Source organism: Saccopteryx bilineata, chromosome 3 (genome assembly GCF_036850765.1).
Source record: "Saccopteryx bilineata isolate mSacBil1 chromosome 3, mSacBil1_pri_phased_curated, whole genome shotgun sequence".
Taxonomy (NCBI): Eukaryota; Metazoa; Chordata; class Mammalia; order Chiroptera; family Emballonuridae; genus Saccopteryx; species Saccopteryx bilineata.
The window spans coordinates 253,858,489-253,875,186 of NC_089492.1; the positions used below are offsets into that span (position 1 = coordinate 253,858,489).

The 16,698-nt window shown below is 38.1% G+C and overlaps 1 protein-coding gene across 1 annotated transcript in view; it reads left to right on the forward strand.

Moving 5' to 3' along the window:
* The window catches only part of LOC136329066 (putative selection and upkeep of intraepithelial T-cells protein 1 homolog), a 32,278-nt gene extending 16,267 nt beyond the window's left edge, over window positions 1-16,011 (forward strand). Inside the window, exons 4-8 of the mRNA XM_066265016.1 lie at window positions 22-132; window positions 4,510-4,602; window positions 5,748-5,855; window positions 11,516-11,638; window positions 15,938-16,011. Coding sequence (XP_066121113.1) covers window positions 22-132; window positions 4,510-4,602; window positions 5,748-5,855; window positions 11,516-11,638; window positions 15,938-15,954 — 452 coding nt within the window. The 3' untranslated portion in view covers window positions 15,955-16,011. The remainder of the gene's footprint in view (window positions 1-21; window positions 133-4,509; window positions 4,603-5,747; window positions 5,856-11,515; window positions 11,639-15,937) is intronic.
* The last annotated feature ends 687 nt before the right edge of the window (window positions 16,012-16,698 follow it).

The window sequence follows — 16,698 nt, forward strand, 5'->3', positions numbered from 1 at the left end:
AATTAGGGCTCTGCATTTCAGATCAATTGTTTCCATGGAACGTTATTTGGATACTGACCCTGAGCATAATTCTGGCTCTGCTGGTGATCTTCATCATGGTGCCCAGTGTTGATCTACATAATAGATTGCAAGGTAAATACGTTTGAAGGGTGAAAAATGTAATAGGGAATGAGGGAGCTAAAGCTACAATAAGTTTAGTTAACATTTATCACCATAGTTACAGAATTTTTCTTATAATGAGAACTTTAAGTTCTACTCTCTTAACAACTTTTAAATATGCAATGCAGTATTATTAACTATAGTTGCCAGTCTGTATATTATATTCCCATGACGAATTTATTTTCTAACTGGAAGTTGATATTTTTTAAATCCCATCACCCATTTTGCTCATCCCCCCATGCTCTCCCTCTGCCCATCACCAATCTGTTCTCTCAATCTATAAGCTTGTTGTTTTAAGAAAATGTTTTTAAGATTTCATATATAAGTGAAATCATACAGTATTTTTCTTTATCTTTCTGAATTATTTCACTTAGCATAATACTCTCAAGGTCCATCTATGTTGACACAAATATCAAAATTTTATTCCTTTTATAGCTATATAACATTTTATTCTGTGTTTATGTGTATGGGTGTGTGCATGCACATTTTCTTTATCCATTCATTCATTAATGGACATTTAAGTTATGTGTGTATCTTGGCTATTATAAATAATGTTGCAATAAATATGAAGATGCATATATTTTAAGTTAGTATTTTATTTTATTCAAATAAATTATAGTCATTAACCACTTAATGACAGAGAAAAATTTTGAGAAATGCATCATTACGCAATTTTATCATTGTGCAAACATTACAGAATGTATTTTCACAAACCTAAATGGTAGAGCCTACATACACATGGGCTATCTGCTATAGCCTATTGCTCTGTAGGGAAGAAAAAATAAGTTTCCTTGCACTTTCCTGGGTTCTTGCCTGAGACATCACCATAATACAGAACAACAACAACAAAAACAGATTAACATAAGAAAAACAAACCAAAGTTTAATAACATGTATATCTCCTATATACATGGAAGAGACCCAGGAAACTAAGTAGCTCACCAAAATGTCAAAAGCTGGCACCTTAAATACTATATTCAGTTGAGGGCTAAAGAAGATGTTGGGTTGGAGAAGTCAGTTATATGGAGTTACCAGAAATGCACAGTACACAAGTGCAAGGCTGTTATATTGCACGTGAAATTATAATTCTTCTATGAAGTCACAGAAAAACATTTCACAAGACCTTCATTTGGAGAAGATTAGATGTTTGCAGTAAGATTTTTTTAGAGTTGAAATAGGAGGCTGCCCATTGGTTTTCAGTGTCTCATTTCCATTTGTCCTACCCAGGAACATCTAGTCTTGTCATCATTGAGAATGGTATAAAGACCAAAGTTCAGGTATTCTGCATTATGGTTTAGTCCATATCAAAGTTTAGTTTAGTCAAGGTGCTGCTCAAAGCCTGTATTTGGGAGAACATGTGGCTCCCGGTCTGCAGGTGGCTGCCCACCTGCTCAGCATTGGGAGCAAACAAAGTAAGCACTTGTCTACAAGAAGAAAGGCAGAGAAAAAGGCTGGATCATTGTTCAGCCTCTGTTTATATTTTTGGGCTTGGAAGTAGTGGCTTTTCCTTAAGTCAACCAATCCATGTCTTTAAAATTTTGCAGGTTTACATCAGTTCCTGCCACTAACGAATCAGAACCTTCTTCTAGTCTAGACTGTCAGGGCTGTATGGCTGCCATTTTGGCTTTCACTGTGCATGCCTCAAAGAGGAAGCACAGAAACACCTCCCAGCAGCATCTTCCCTCACACCCTGGGAAGCTGGAAAAAGCAGTTCTTCCTCCTTGAACAAGAGAGGGAGTGTTAATCTCTTTACTTAAGCCATCTGCCCCCACTCCCACCATCCATGTCCAAAATTGTAAATGCTATAGCTTCCTGTTGAAGCAGGCTTTCCATTTTTATTAAATATAATGTCCAACTCCCTTTCCCCTTCAATGTCTTGTTATAAAGTACTGTACCCCAGATTCTGAAAGACACTGTACCTCATTTCATCGAGTTCATGTAGAGACACCAAGTCCAGATGAATTTGGCAAAGTTTTATTAAAGGAGGAAATTTATGAAATATGCTGACTGCATATAGCTTACATGGGGCAGCAGTCCCAAATCATGTGCCTTTATAATATTAAAGGGGCTGGTTATATACCCTTAATTATACATGGGCAGGGAAAAAGCCTGACATCAATGCATAAGCTTATAACCTTTGTTTTCACCTATATAGGTTTGGGAAAAGGATGAAGGGGGGATGGGACACAATTTATTAGCAAGTTTATAACATTTGTCATAGGATTCATAAAGAGACATTTCTACACATTAAAACTTACAAGGTAACACAATGGTAAGAATGTCACTTTACATATTAAAAGATATTCCTATATACATTAAACGCTTTCAGGAGGGGAGGGGTAGTTTTCATGGGGATGAATTAAATGGCCCATTAATATAAGAAAATGTTTATTTTAATCTTTCTTTTCCTGCACCTGGTTAGCTATTCACCTATTTCCTTATAGGTATGGCGGGAAGAAGTCAGAGAATCCAAATTTCCTTCCCCTCTTCAATTACAATACAATGCTATCAGCCATCCTGGTATTGATGCTAATTACAGAAATGCAAAGATCATTTTCAAAATCTCTCTGCACGCCTAGCCCAAATTAATAAAATGTTCTTTAAGCTTCCTAAAATATTAATATTAATTCTGTAGCTTTTGGTACCTTACAACAGTCTAGTTACCTACCAATATTAACAGTCATGCATATTTAAGTCATTTTCTTCTGCACTGATAGGAGTTTCTAGAGACAGGCCTTGATAAAAGTTTCTAGAGACAAGGTCATTATCCTCTTCCTGATACAACTATAAAGATACCTGTACAAATGGAGATTTCCCTTACAATGTAAATTTATTAACTTTTATTTGGTTTTCAGAGCTTATCTCATGTCTACAGTTTCTTAAAATTAACAAAACTAAAATAATTCTATGCCAAATAGACATATTTTGGGGGCGACAAATTCTGTACCTGACAGCTCCTAGGCTGCAAATTTGTACAGCATGTTACACTCCCGAATACTGTTGGCAACTGAAACACAATGGTAAATATTCATGTGATGCATTGTGCTACCCTATTATGATGGCTAAGACTTTACTAGGAGATAGAGATTTTTGGATCCATTATAATCTTATGAGACCACCATCATATATGTAGTCTATTGTTGATTAAATGTCCTTATATGGTGCATGACAGTACCCAGAGTTGAATTGCTAGAATGGTAGGTCTAGTTCTAAAATTTAAGGATCTTTCATGCTTTTTACAATAGTGGCCACACCAATTTACATTCTCACTAACACTGGACATACCTTTCTTTTTATACACATTCTGGCCAACACTTATTATTTCTTGTCTTTTCAATAATAGCCATTGTAAAAGGTATGAAGCAATATCTTCTAGTGGTTTTGATTTGAATTTCCCTGTTGATCAGTGATGTTGAGCATCTTTTTATGTACTTATTGACCATCTGTATGTCTTATTCAGAAAAAAAAAACATTTACTCATATCTTCTGTCCACTTTAAAAATTGAATTTATTTTTATTTTTTGTACTGAGTTGTATGAATTCATTGTATAGTTTGGATATTAACCCCTCCTCAAATATATGATTGCAGCTGCTATAGATTCTGAGGCTCTCTCAGACCTTGTAACCATATATGGCAGAATTCCTCAGCTTGCGTGTGTTTTCTGGATGTTACAACACACACACCAGGCTGCTCCCAGTCTGTCTTTTTCCCTAAGGGTGGCAATGCAGTTCTCCCTTGCCCGCACACCCTGGCCTGCTTTCTGCTCTTGCTCGCTATCTACCAGCACTTGCTGTCACTGTTGCTCTCCAGAGCAGAAACGGGGAGCCAGCCACAAAGTTGAGGGAGGTGTGGATTTGGCTTGTGGTGTGCTGGGCGTGCCAGCAGTTCAATTTGAGGGGATCCATGGGTCAGGTTTTCCCCTTACCTCATAGGCAATCTTCTTGATGAAATCCAGAATGCAGTCAGCAAGAACCATATCCCATTAATGCCCTCCTTAAATCTTATGTGTAGTCTCCTAATCAGTTTCCTTTCCCCCACTGGTGGATACACTGGATATGCTGAGAGATGAATGAGTCTCTCTGGAACCTCCTGCATAGCTGGAGAAGACAGGTATTTACTCGGTGGCTCTCTCATCCCTAAGGGAGAAGCTACAGCCATCTCATTTAGTCTTAAACTGTGCATCCTCGGGGAAGGGTCAGGCTGGCTTTTTTACCCTTTCCAATTCATCCACACTTATATATTTTTTGCTCCAGTGGAGTGCTGGAACTTCTCCTCGAGAAACCCAGATTTCCACAAGGCTCTCAAAATAGGTAGGTAATAACTTAAGTCAATGTTTTACATGTGTTTCAGAACTACAGCAGAAAGGAGTGAGATCCAGTGTACAGTCTTCTGCATGTTCCAGAGTCTGTACCAAAGACTGCCTGCCTACTACCAGATGCACAGGTGGGCAACACTCCTCCTAGGTCCTTTGGTATATGGTCCTTGTCTTACAATTCTCACAGAAGCAATTTTTTTGTGAATGGGTGCTATATTTTGTTATTTAAGGGAGGGGATAAGGACAGAAATGAGGGACCTCTTATGCCACAATAATGCTCATGGGTCCTAGTGTGCTATAATTTACCCACTAAATGAAACTGCCTACAACTCTCTGGCAGAAGAATGGACACTGCTTGTGGTAGTGAGCCCCCACACCATAGAAGATTTTCATGGAAAGACTAGATAGCCACAAGACAATATAATATATGCTTAATAAGATTTTAAATAATATGTTGCTTAATGACCCTTTGATTCATGAAACTTGTAGGTGGTCAGAGGTCTCTAGAACTACCCTTCTCCTGGCCTCTTTCACACCTGGGTAAAGTAATAAATGTGTTATGCTCTCTGATAAGGCACACTGATGGGTGTGCTAGATGGAGGAAAAAAAATTAGTTCCTTTTCTCCAGGTCTATTTAGCCTCAGCCAAAAGCCTGGGACACCCTAGAACAGCTCTGCTTCTTGTCCTAGTCCCCAGAAACTTTAGCTCTAATATTTAAAAAATTTTAGGTCCTTTCGATTCTTTTTTTTTTTTTAATTTTATTTTTTTTTACAGAGATAGAGAGTCAGAGTGAGGGATAGACAGGGACAGACAGACAGGAACAGAGAGATGAGAAGCATCAATTGTTAGTTTTTCATTGCACATTGCGACACCTTAGTTGTTCATTGATTGCTCTCTCATATGTGCCTTCACCATGGGCCTTCAGCAGACCGAGTAACCCCCTGCTTGAGCCAGCGACCTTGGATCCAAGCTGGTGAATTTTTGCTCAAACCAGATGAGCCCACGCTCAAGCTGGCGACCTCGGGGTCTCGAACCTGGGTCCTTCCACATCCCAGTCCGACGCTCTATCCACTGTGCCATCGCCCGGTCAGGCCCTTTCGATTCTTAAACCAATGCCTTAGTCCTATTCTGTTTTTACTTTTCCTTAGTCTTATTCTAAACAAATACAGAAGGATGACATTAAAATATAGCTCTCGCTTTCTTGGTGCATTTTTCCCCAATCCAAAATAACTCCCCACCAATAATCGGTGATTGTTTATGTCTTCTTTTTCAGATTGCTCCAGAAAATTGAGAGCTCCTATAATAGTGGGCATATTAATAATCTTGTCTTCAATTTGTGTAATCACCTCACTCATTCTCTATTTACATCACAAAAGCAGAGGTATGTGGAATCAAAAAGGTGGGGACTTCCAGAAAATATTTTCTTTTCCAAAAACCCTGTCACTGGTAAAACATTTAGCCAAAGGAGAGTGATATGTGTTTGAATTACAGGGCCAATCAACACTAGGACCTCATGTCATAGGGTTTGGATTACAGTCTCCTGAATATTTTGTGACTAATGATACAAACTGTTGATGCTTCTGCCCCTTAGGAAACAAAAATATTTTCTTTAGTCTTAATAGCCTCAGTCATCATTTCACCTAAGAAAAGATGCCAATTGTTTTTATGGTTTTAGCCTAGAGGAGGTACCGTGTTTCCCCAGAAATAAGACAGTGTCTAATATTAATTTTGGCTCCTAAAGACACATTAGGTCTTATTTTCAGGGGATTTCTTATTTTCCCATGAGCAAGAATTCGCATTTATTGTTGAACAAAAAATCAACATTTATTAATATACTATAATCATGTCATCACAAGCATCAGCATAACCAGCCAAACTCTGAATTCCATCAAGAATTTCTTGTGACTCTATTTCCATGTACAACAATGTACCCTGTTTCCCCAAAAATAAGACAGTGTCTTTTATTAATTTTTGCCCATAAAGACATGCTAGGTCTTATTTTCAGGGGAGGCCTTATATTTCTAAGCTTAAAAAAAATTGTACTAGGTCTGATTTTCAGGGGATGTCTTATTTTTGGGGAAACAGTGTAGTAATTCAGTAAACCTTAAACTTTTGGTAGACAAAGATTTCTGTTAGAGACTGAATCAAAGTGAAAGATCCTCTAAAATAATTCATGTCCACACAAAATTTGCTCAGTTTTAAAGTGTGCATGGACACCTGAAACTGAACTTTATCTTTGGCTCTCATTGAGGGTGAAATTAAAAAGAAAATTGTGTAAATTTTGGAGTAACTGAATTTAATACATCTGAAAAGTGTCCTCAGCTCTATCTTTGACAACCCCATGGAAATGATGTTTATAAGGCAGTGATCAGCCAGGTAAGGTAATTCTTCATTATAGGCTGGAGATATAACTCGAGCCAAAAACTCACAATGTGGATGGAAGTCATAAAGTAGGGCTGGATTATTCAGAGGATTTTATTTAGTAATTTTCTCCTGTGAAATTAAGATATGAATTACCTTAAATCAAACCATACTGGAAATGTATTTTACATTTTATCTAAGAAAGTCCATACTTGAGATTGGCATATTAACTATGTTAGCAGATTTAATGCCACATCCATTAGTATCAGAAGAAATAAGCAAGATGCTATAATAATATGTAATATATTTTCTATATTGTGTGCATTATTAATTTTATATAGATTAATATACAATTGACCCTTGAACAACATGGGTTGAAACCACATAGGTCTAATTAAATGTAGAATTTTTTCAATAAATATCTTTAAAAATTTTTTAGAGACTTGTGACAATTTGAAAAAGCTCCCAGGTGAAACTTGTAGCTTAGAAATATTGAGAAAAATAAGAGAAAGTTAGATTATCAACATGTAAAATATATGTATATGTTTTCCTATGATTTTCTTAATAACATATTTCTCTAGCTTATTTACTGTACAAATGCAGTATATAATACATATAACATACAAAATATGTGTAGTTTTTATGTGGTCAGTAAGGCTAATAATCACCAACAGGCTGATAGTAGTTAAATTTTGAAGGAGTCTAAAGTGATAGGCAGATTTTCAACTGTGCAGGTGATGCGCATCCCTAACCCCTGAGTTTCAATCGTCAACCGTACTTATTCTTCAGCGAATTAGGTTTTATTGGTGATAAAATCTGGTACACAAAGAAGTTAAATAGCTTATTTACATAGCTAAGTGATGGTGGCGCTTGGACTCCAGCTCAGACATTTAGATTCTGCAGCCCTCTGTTTCAACACCTGTACTGTTCTGCTATGAAAAGGAAATAACAAGAGAGAAATTTAGTCAGCTCTTCTGTGAAAAGTAATAATCACTGCAGGGCAATATAGCTAGGCACCTAGTGATTTGTGAAGCTCCCAGGAGATAACTCAAAGCCCCAAGGATAGGCTACAAGTCAGTGTCACTGTCATTGTCAAAGCTGACCTGAAATCTTTAAGAATGAGTCACAAAATTAAAAGTCTATTTTTGCTTGCTCTACCCTGAGAACCTAAAACCAAGTGCTCACAGAGGACTCTACCCACATTGCTGACAACTGCTGATCATTAGGTAGGGCCAGAGCCAGACCATCTACTAACTTCTTATTTAATTGCTACTGAACTTTCTTCTCTCTACTTAAAAATAGACTTGCCCTGAGAATATTGCTTCCTCTGTAAATGTCTCACTTAGCAGCCTCCCTCCCTATACAGCCAACTTTCTGTTTGCCCTGACTTTTCTGGATTAATTTTCTTCTTGGTGATTATCAATGGAGAAATCACTTACTAATTCACTTAACAAATATGAAGTGCCAGAAACTTCCATAACCGTTGTATACTTTAAATCTGTAACATCTTATGAAATGTCTATAATCATCTCCAACTTGGTGATGCAGATACAGCAGAACATAAAATCTGATTAACTCATATCAGTTGGTATGGCAAGTAATAAGATTATTCCTGGTATTTGAATCATGGGTCTCTTATTCTGAATATTTTACAGTAAATCAGATTGCTTTCCTAAATGCAGAGAATTGTTTCTTTGAAAAAGAGATAGCCAAAGCCCTGGCAGGTTAGCTCAGTGGTAGAGTGTTGGCCTGGCATGCAGGAGTCCCGGGTTCGATTCCCAGCCAGGGCACACAGGAGAAGCGCCCATCTGCTTCTCCACCCCTCCCCCTCTCCTTTCCTCTCTGTCTCTTCCCCTCCTGCAGCCAAGGCTCCATTGGAGCAAAGTTGGCTCGGGTGCTGAGGATGGTTCTGTGGCCTCTGCCTCAGGCGCTAGAATAGCTTTGGTTGCAACAGAGCGATGCTCCAGATGGGCAGAGCACCACCCCCCCGGTGGGTGTACCAGGTGGATCCTGGTCAGGTGCATGCAGGAGTCTGTCTGACTGCCTTCCCATTTCCAACTTCAGAAAAATACAAAAAATAATAAAAAAAAAATTAAAAAAAAGAAAAAGAGATAGCTAGCACTGACATCTCCAATAGACATGATCTGCTTTGCCTGTTTTCTGTTTATGCCCAGAGAAATCTTCAAGAGATGGACACCACATATATCCCAGAATCAGTGCCAGACTAGAGCCAGACTCCTGTGGTTATACCATTACCTGTGTGTGAGCTTGGGAAAGTTATTTAGTCTCTGAACTGCAGTTTCCTCCTCTGTGAAATATAGATGATAAAATATACATATTTTATACAATTATTTTAGATTAAATTTGTATCAAAATCCTTTATCTTGGCATTGCACATAGTAAAAACAATTATTATTGTTTGCTTTTATTATTATTAATCATTGTCACTATCACTAGTTAGGGATTCTGTCCTGAGTCCTTCTCTGGTGACCTCATGTGGTAGGAACACTGGACTGCATGTGCTTGACATCCTCCGTCCCTCCTTCCTAAGGTCCTGCCCTGCCTTTCCTCACTTGCATCCCACCATGATCTTAACTTGCCTTCTAAACATGGGCCAGCTACAGTCATGCAGAGAGGAAAGGAAATAAAAAAATATTGGTTTAGATTAAACACACAAACACTCCTCTGAGTAAATACTCTTAGCAACTTTGGACTATTTTATTTCCAAGTTTTTTCTTCAATTTGGTTTTAAATTATTTTATATCCATAATGAGAAGAGGCTTGAAGTTCTCCTAAATGTTACTGTTAGAAAAACAGATGTATGTGACCCACAGAGAGACTTGCTGACTTCACTTTCTGATTCCTTTTTTTACAGTACCCAAAACAGTATTGCCATGTAAAAAAATTCATTCTATTTACCATCATAAAAGAAATCTCTGACCTCATCAAGGGCAAATAATTTATCTCAAATTATAAGGGGAAAGTAGATACTAAGTAGGTGAATTCATTATAACCCATTTGTACAATCTAAGATGATATGGAATATTTTGGCTCCTTTCCATGACATAAAAGCTGAAAACCATAATTCCTCATAAGCCATGACATAAAAGCCAGAAACCATAATTCCACATAAGCCTTCTCTTCTCTAATGATAATATCATCAGTTATTTCTATTTCAATGCCATGAATTTAAGACTCCTTGACTCCCAGTACCCTATCCTCCCCATCTTGGTTTTCTTTCTCTACGTGCTGGAAATGCCAGGGGAAAAGAGATTTTTTATACCCTTTTAGGTTCTTTCAGCTGGTCTAATTATTAAATCAACAAAAGACATTAACAAGAGAAAAATAACCAAACTTAATTATATACATACATATAAAGACCCCACACACATAAGAGAGTCAGAGACCTCACATCCACAAGAGGCAGAGTGGTAAAATGAGGTATATATGACACTCTGAGCTAGGAATACAGTAATATGCCTGGGCCTTCAGAGGGGAGAAGGAAAAGTCACAGCATAAGAAGAGCAAATATTCAGTAATTAAAAGTCTGTGCTGCCCTATAGATAGGCCATAACACAGGTGTCCCCAAACTATGACCCGCGGGCCACATGCGGCCCCCTGAGACCATTTATCCGGCCCTCACCGCACTTCTGGAAGGGGCACCTCTTTCATTGGTGGTCAGTGAGAGGAGCATAGTACCCAATGAAATACTGGTCAGTTTGTTGATTTAAATTTACTTGTTCTTTATTTTAAATATTGTATTTGTTCCCGTTTTGTTTTTTTACTTTAAAATAAGTTATGTGCAGTGTGCATAGGGATTTGTTCATAGTTTTTTTATAGTACATCCCTCCAACAGTCTGAGGGACAGTGAACTGGCCCCCTGTGTAAAAAGTTTGGGGACCCCTGCTATAACAGGTTATCTTGGTAATAACTCCTATTATGGGCAAGACCCCAATTTAAGTTCTTGAAGAGAAACATAAAAATTTCTCTTGAGGCTTCAGGGTCTTCATGTCCTTCAGCTGAAAATAACCCACATGCCAAAGTAGCACATCTTTGGGAGGCCTGTTCCGAAACTCTTCAGTACGAGTCAGTGAACAATCCCTGACAGTGAGGCAAACTACGGTTGGAATTGGAAAGTAGGCAGAGCTGTTCAGTAATGAAACAGATATTCTAGCTGTTGGCAATGGTACTGCCATCACAAAATGTAACAACTAATAGTATAAGATGGGGTGTTTTCTACTTTAGAATTATCCATAAAGGATGCTTTAAAGGAGAATTTTACTCCAGGTGAGATGACTTTTGAGAATTTTAAGATCTCCTTCACTTCAGAGACTCTCCTCATTAATCTAGACTATTTTGTTTCACCATACCCATCAAAAGTCTTAAAATTATTGAAAGCCTACAACACCAGATAAAAAGGTAAAGACACAATGTGTCGATCTGTCCTTCAAGTTCTGGCCAGCCAAAGCAAGTGTCATGCTGCTCCAGGGAAGAAGATGTATCTGCCTCTGCACAGCCCCTTCCAGACTGAGCCCAAGCACCTTCTCTGCAGGATCATCTACATAACCCAGCCTACTTCTTCCCCACCCTCTTATAAGCCCAGAAGTATGGAGGAATAGGACCATAAAAAGTAAATCTATTATAGACCTGGGACCCTCTAATTCTTGCATCTCTCTTCAGTTCCTGTTTCAGATCCTCATTTCGAATTGGATGTTATGTGGTTGGAAGATGTGACTGTGATCCTGTGTGTTCTGATTGTCTTCATCACCATGCTCACTTCCTTTGTTTACTTTAGACTCAGAGGTAAATGGAGTGGGAAGGGTCGTAACTCAGAGGTATCATTCATCAGACTGATCTCTGGATGTCCCCAGAGGTAACTTTTCCAGTCCTTGTGTCTTTATAGTTGGAGAAAGAAAAACAAAACAAAACAACACCTATACCCTATATAACGGTTTCCTGATTGGAGACTTTTGAAACTCCTGGTGTTTCTACAAGTACCTCCGCTTCCAACGACCATCTCAGGTTTGCCTTCACGATGTGACAACTCTCTCAAACAAGCTTCAAAGGCCCAGCTTTTTTTTTTTATTCGGAAGCATTCACTAAAGCTTTCTATAGCCTGAGTTTTTCAAGGCTGATGTATTTTCTTCTATTTTGATCTCTAAGTCAGAATTGAAAACTTAATATTATAGTTTCTCTTTCAAAGACTTTTCAACGTCCACAGAAGCGGACCATGACCATGTCTGAACACGTTCACAGGAAGGCACATGACTTTGAGACATTTCCTAACTAAGGCCCCGAAATGAAATTCCTGACTTTATTGTGCTAATATGATCTTATAAAAATGGAAAGAAAGGCAGGTTTATTCACCCAGGAAGAAAGAATTTAATACTTGATGCTGTACTCCACTAGTAGCTACAATCCTAAAAAGTTATATCTAAAAAGTTATATAAGGTTATTTAAATATTTAGCCTCAATTACCAGTAGATTTTCCCCTCCCATACGCAAAGCAAATCTACAATATAGAGTGAGGATGGTTAAAAAAAAAAAAAAAAAAGTATGAGTTACCTGCAAGCCTCCAGGTTAGGCTGCAAACCACAGGGTCATACACTGCTGTGTAAGTACCTCATGCTAACCAATTGTGCCACCAGAGAGCTCCCCCTACAGGGCCTTCTGATTCCTGTAGAAGTTAAGTCTCTTTTTAAATTCTGGCATGAGAAATTATTTTTACTTAAACAAAAAAGGCCCACAACCTAGAATAACAAAGAATGGGCACTTTTGCTAAATCTTTGTATCCATTGACTCTTGGCCTTCTCTATACTAAATGTGGAGAACAGCCAGATGTTGAAGTGATCAATTAGGACAAAAAGCCAAACTGAAAGTAACAAGCCTTCATCTACATGTGTGGTAGAAGCCAAGAAGGGAAATAGTGCTGGCCCCTCCCTTTTTCGTTCACTCCGTGAAACAGTTCTGGGCCAGGGTCAAGAGACATGCATTACAGGTGGGAAAATTGTGTCTTGTAAAAAGGGAGTACTGGAAAAAAGGATTTGCAGCTTTATGGAGTGGTGTGTGGTCTGTAGGGGTAAGGAGAAGAAAGAGAGACAGAGAAGGACTAGGAATAGGAAGGTACTGAGTCGAGTGGAGGAGAATAATTTACTCAAGACAGCCCTTACCTCCCCACCAAAAAAAGAAAGAAAAATGGATCTTAGAAGAGGTGACTGGGAAGCATCTCAGCTGAAGAACCTGTATGAAGGTCTCCAAAAGGACATCCTGGGCTAGGAATGCAGATATGCATATGCGCATGGCCGCCTATGGGACTGGGACAGGGTCCTTGACTGCAGCTCCCTCCAGAGACTGCAAGGCATTGGCTGTGCACCAAGCCTGATGTGGAGAGGACAGCTTTTCCACATAGGGCCTGACAAAGTCTGGGGTCAATTTCCTGTGGTCAGACATAGGGATTACACATAAGATTTTGGCCTGGAGTCAGACTCCTCATACATCAGCAAAATTGAAAAGTCTACCGGTTGAGATTAAACCAATGCAAGGGACACGTGTGTGCTTCCTAGAATATAGATATATGCTTCCAATCCAAGTTTCTGCCACCAAGAACAACCACCCATCCTGATTCCAGTGTCCATAGGCATGGATTAATGATAGAGGGAAGCGGTAAGGAGCCTGAAGCCTATTTCGTCTGCTCAAGTTGTTTTACCTATTGAGCCATTAGAATTAAAAGTAAGTTCAGAGTCAAGAAGTTTTACTCTCTTTCATAGTGGAGGAGACCAGAGCTGCTAAGAAACAAGTTCTATTTTCAGGTTTGTGAAGCTGCAAGGCCATTTCTTAATCCTTCTCCTCGGTATCCCATTGAGACAAATGAAAAAATCCTTTAGCCATTCAAAGATTTTATCCAGTATCTTTATTTTGTTTTCTCCAGAATTCCATGGGAAAAAAAGGTCAAGACAATATATTCATTGATTTGAACTATAGATAACACAATGCAGTGGACTAAAAAGACCCAATTTATTCAATTTATCATCGTGTATGCTCTATGTCTTACATTACTAATATAGAGTTTTATAGCAATAGTCTCATGATAGCATAACCAAATTGAAAATGGTTAAACTGGCCCTGGCCAGTTGGCTCAGCAGTAGAGCATCGGCCTGGCATGTGGAAGTCCTGGGTTTGATTCCCTGTTAGGGCACACAGGAGAAGCAACCATCTGCTTCTCTACCCACCCCGCCCCACACACACACACCCCACTTCTCTCTCTCTCTCTCTCTTTCTCTCTCTCTCTCTCTCTGAAGCCTCAAGCCCTGGGCACTGAGGATGCGTTTGCTGAGCAACAGAGCAGTGGTTCCAGATGAGCAGAGCATTGCCCTGTAGGGAGCTTGTCAGGAGGCTTGCAAGAGTCTGTCTATCTGCCTCTCTCTCTCTCTAATTCTCACTTTAAAAAAATGGTCAAACCTGACTACAAATTGAAATGAAAAAATATATACATAACACATGGATACAGAAAACAGAGTGGCAATAGCTGTAAGGAAAGTGAGGGTGGAGGTTAGGGGAAGGAGGGAAAAAAGGGGAAACGTGGGCAGAAAGAGACTTTGTGTGGTCAGGAACAGGGCATGATGTGTGTGTAGATGGTGTTGTATTGAGTTGAACACTTGAGACCTGTATGGTTTGGCAAACCATGTCACCCAATAAATTTTAAAAATAAATAAAAATAAATAAAGAAATGAGCGGCTGAATTTTTAAGTTAAAAAAATTAACCACCTCTCATAATTAAATCAATTGTATTTTACAAAGACAGAACAATTTCCCCAAATGTATTTCTTATGATTTTCTTTTCCTTCCTTCCTTCCTCCCTCCCTCCCTCCCTCCCTCCCTCCCTCCTTTCTTTCTTTTCTTTTCTTTCTTTCTTTCTTTCTTTCTTTCTTTCTTTCTTTCTTTCTTTCTTTCTTTCTTTCTTTCTTTCTCTCTAGAGACAGATAGGAAGGGAGAAAGATAAAAAGCATCAACTCATAATTATGGCACTTTGGTTGTCTATTGATTGCTTCTTATACATGCCTTGACCTGGGTGCTCAAGTCAGGCCAGTGACCCCTTGCTCAAGCCAGCAACCCTGTGCTAAATTAGAGATCTTGGGGTTTCGAACCTGGGATCTCAGCATCCCATGTCAATGCTCTATTTACTGTGTCATGACTAATCAAGCTGCTTAATGTTTTCTTTCATTCTACCAAGTTTATGTTGGGGTTTTATGATGATTCCCATTGCTTTTTTAGTAGCTACTTTCTTTGCCTATTTATTGACCGAGTTCAGCTTTTTCATATGTTGAAAGTTGATTACTTCAATTCTATGTCTTTTATGTTTCACAAGTTTCCAAGTTCCAGGAGGCTGAATAAGAATATTTAGAAAAATTTTTTGCCTGACCTACGGTGGCGCAGTAGATAAAAGTGTCGACCTGAAACACTGAGGTCACTGGTTCGAATCCCTGGGCTTGCCCAGTCAAGTTACATATGGGAGTTGATGCTTGCTGCTCCTCCCAACTTCTCTCTCTGTCTATCTTCTCTAAAATGAATAAATAAATAAAAATAATTCAAAATAAATAAATAAATAAAATATGAGAAGAATATTTAGAAAATTTTTAAAGAACAAATTCACAGACTCACTTCAACTTCTGATCTGTCTTGTGACATACATATCAGTTTTGTTGTGAAAAAACCTTTTCTAAACAAATATTGATTTAATATTATCTCAGTTTATGAGGATACAGAGAGAGAAAGAGAGAGAGACGGAATTCTTGATTAAAGTTTCACTAAGGTATCTCTTTTCTACAGCTGCAAAGAGAGAATATGCAAATTAAATCAGATTCCTTTCTAGAATTCCTTTATTCCTTGCAGGCTCCACCCTGAAGAAATTTTCCTCTTATTGATTTAAGCTAGAGAATTTGAGTTCATGACATCAAATTACAGTTGTTTCTCATGGATTTTCCAAAGATGTCTCTGGCACCTCAAAGGAAAGCAATATGTTCTCAACCATGTTTTTATTTTAACTACTTGTCTTTAGTAAAATGTAATTTACAGTGCCTTCAATATAATTTGTTTCTTTGACAGGTTTCCTAGGAAGATAAGAGATTAAAGAGGTGCCAAACGTCTTATCTAGAACTCTGGACAAAGGCATAAAGTGGAACAATATGCTAACAGCTCAGAAGAAAATAACCATGGAGCCACAATTTTATATAATCAAGTAATTGCCAGGTGGAGGGAAAATAAAATATATTTGTATATTCAAATTTGCATCTCATTTGTAGCTTTTGTAAAAACATTGTTAATACTGATAAATGATGGAAATGAAATCAGAAGATAACAAATTAGGGGAATAACTGGAATAAAACCAATAATCTACATGATAAAATGGAACTCTCTGAAAGTAAAAATAAATCTACATCAATAATTAAATGTCATATCTAGCAGTAATGAAAAGAAAGCTACTCTTCAGTCTGTGATATGTACAAGAGACTTAACTAAACATAATGACAGGATGCAAAGACCAAACCTCGGGGGAGGTGGAGGAGGATATGGGGGGATAAATGGTGATGAACAGAGATTTGACCTGGGGGGGGGCATGAACACACAATAGAATATATAGATGATGTGTTGTAGAAATGTGCACCAGAAACCTGTATAATTTTGTTAACCAGTGTCACTCCAATATATTCAATAAAAACAAAAAAGATGAAAACTGTGCAACTTCTATGAAAAATATGTGGAAAGATATTAATACTGGGGGGAAATATAATTAAATAGAAATTAGTAAATATTAAAAGGTCACTCACAAAATTAAGATAAGAACCATACAATAAAACATTCTAAAT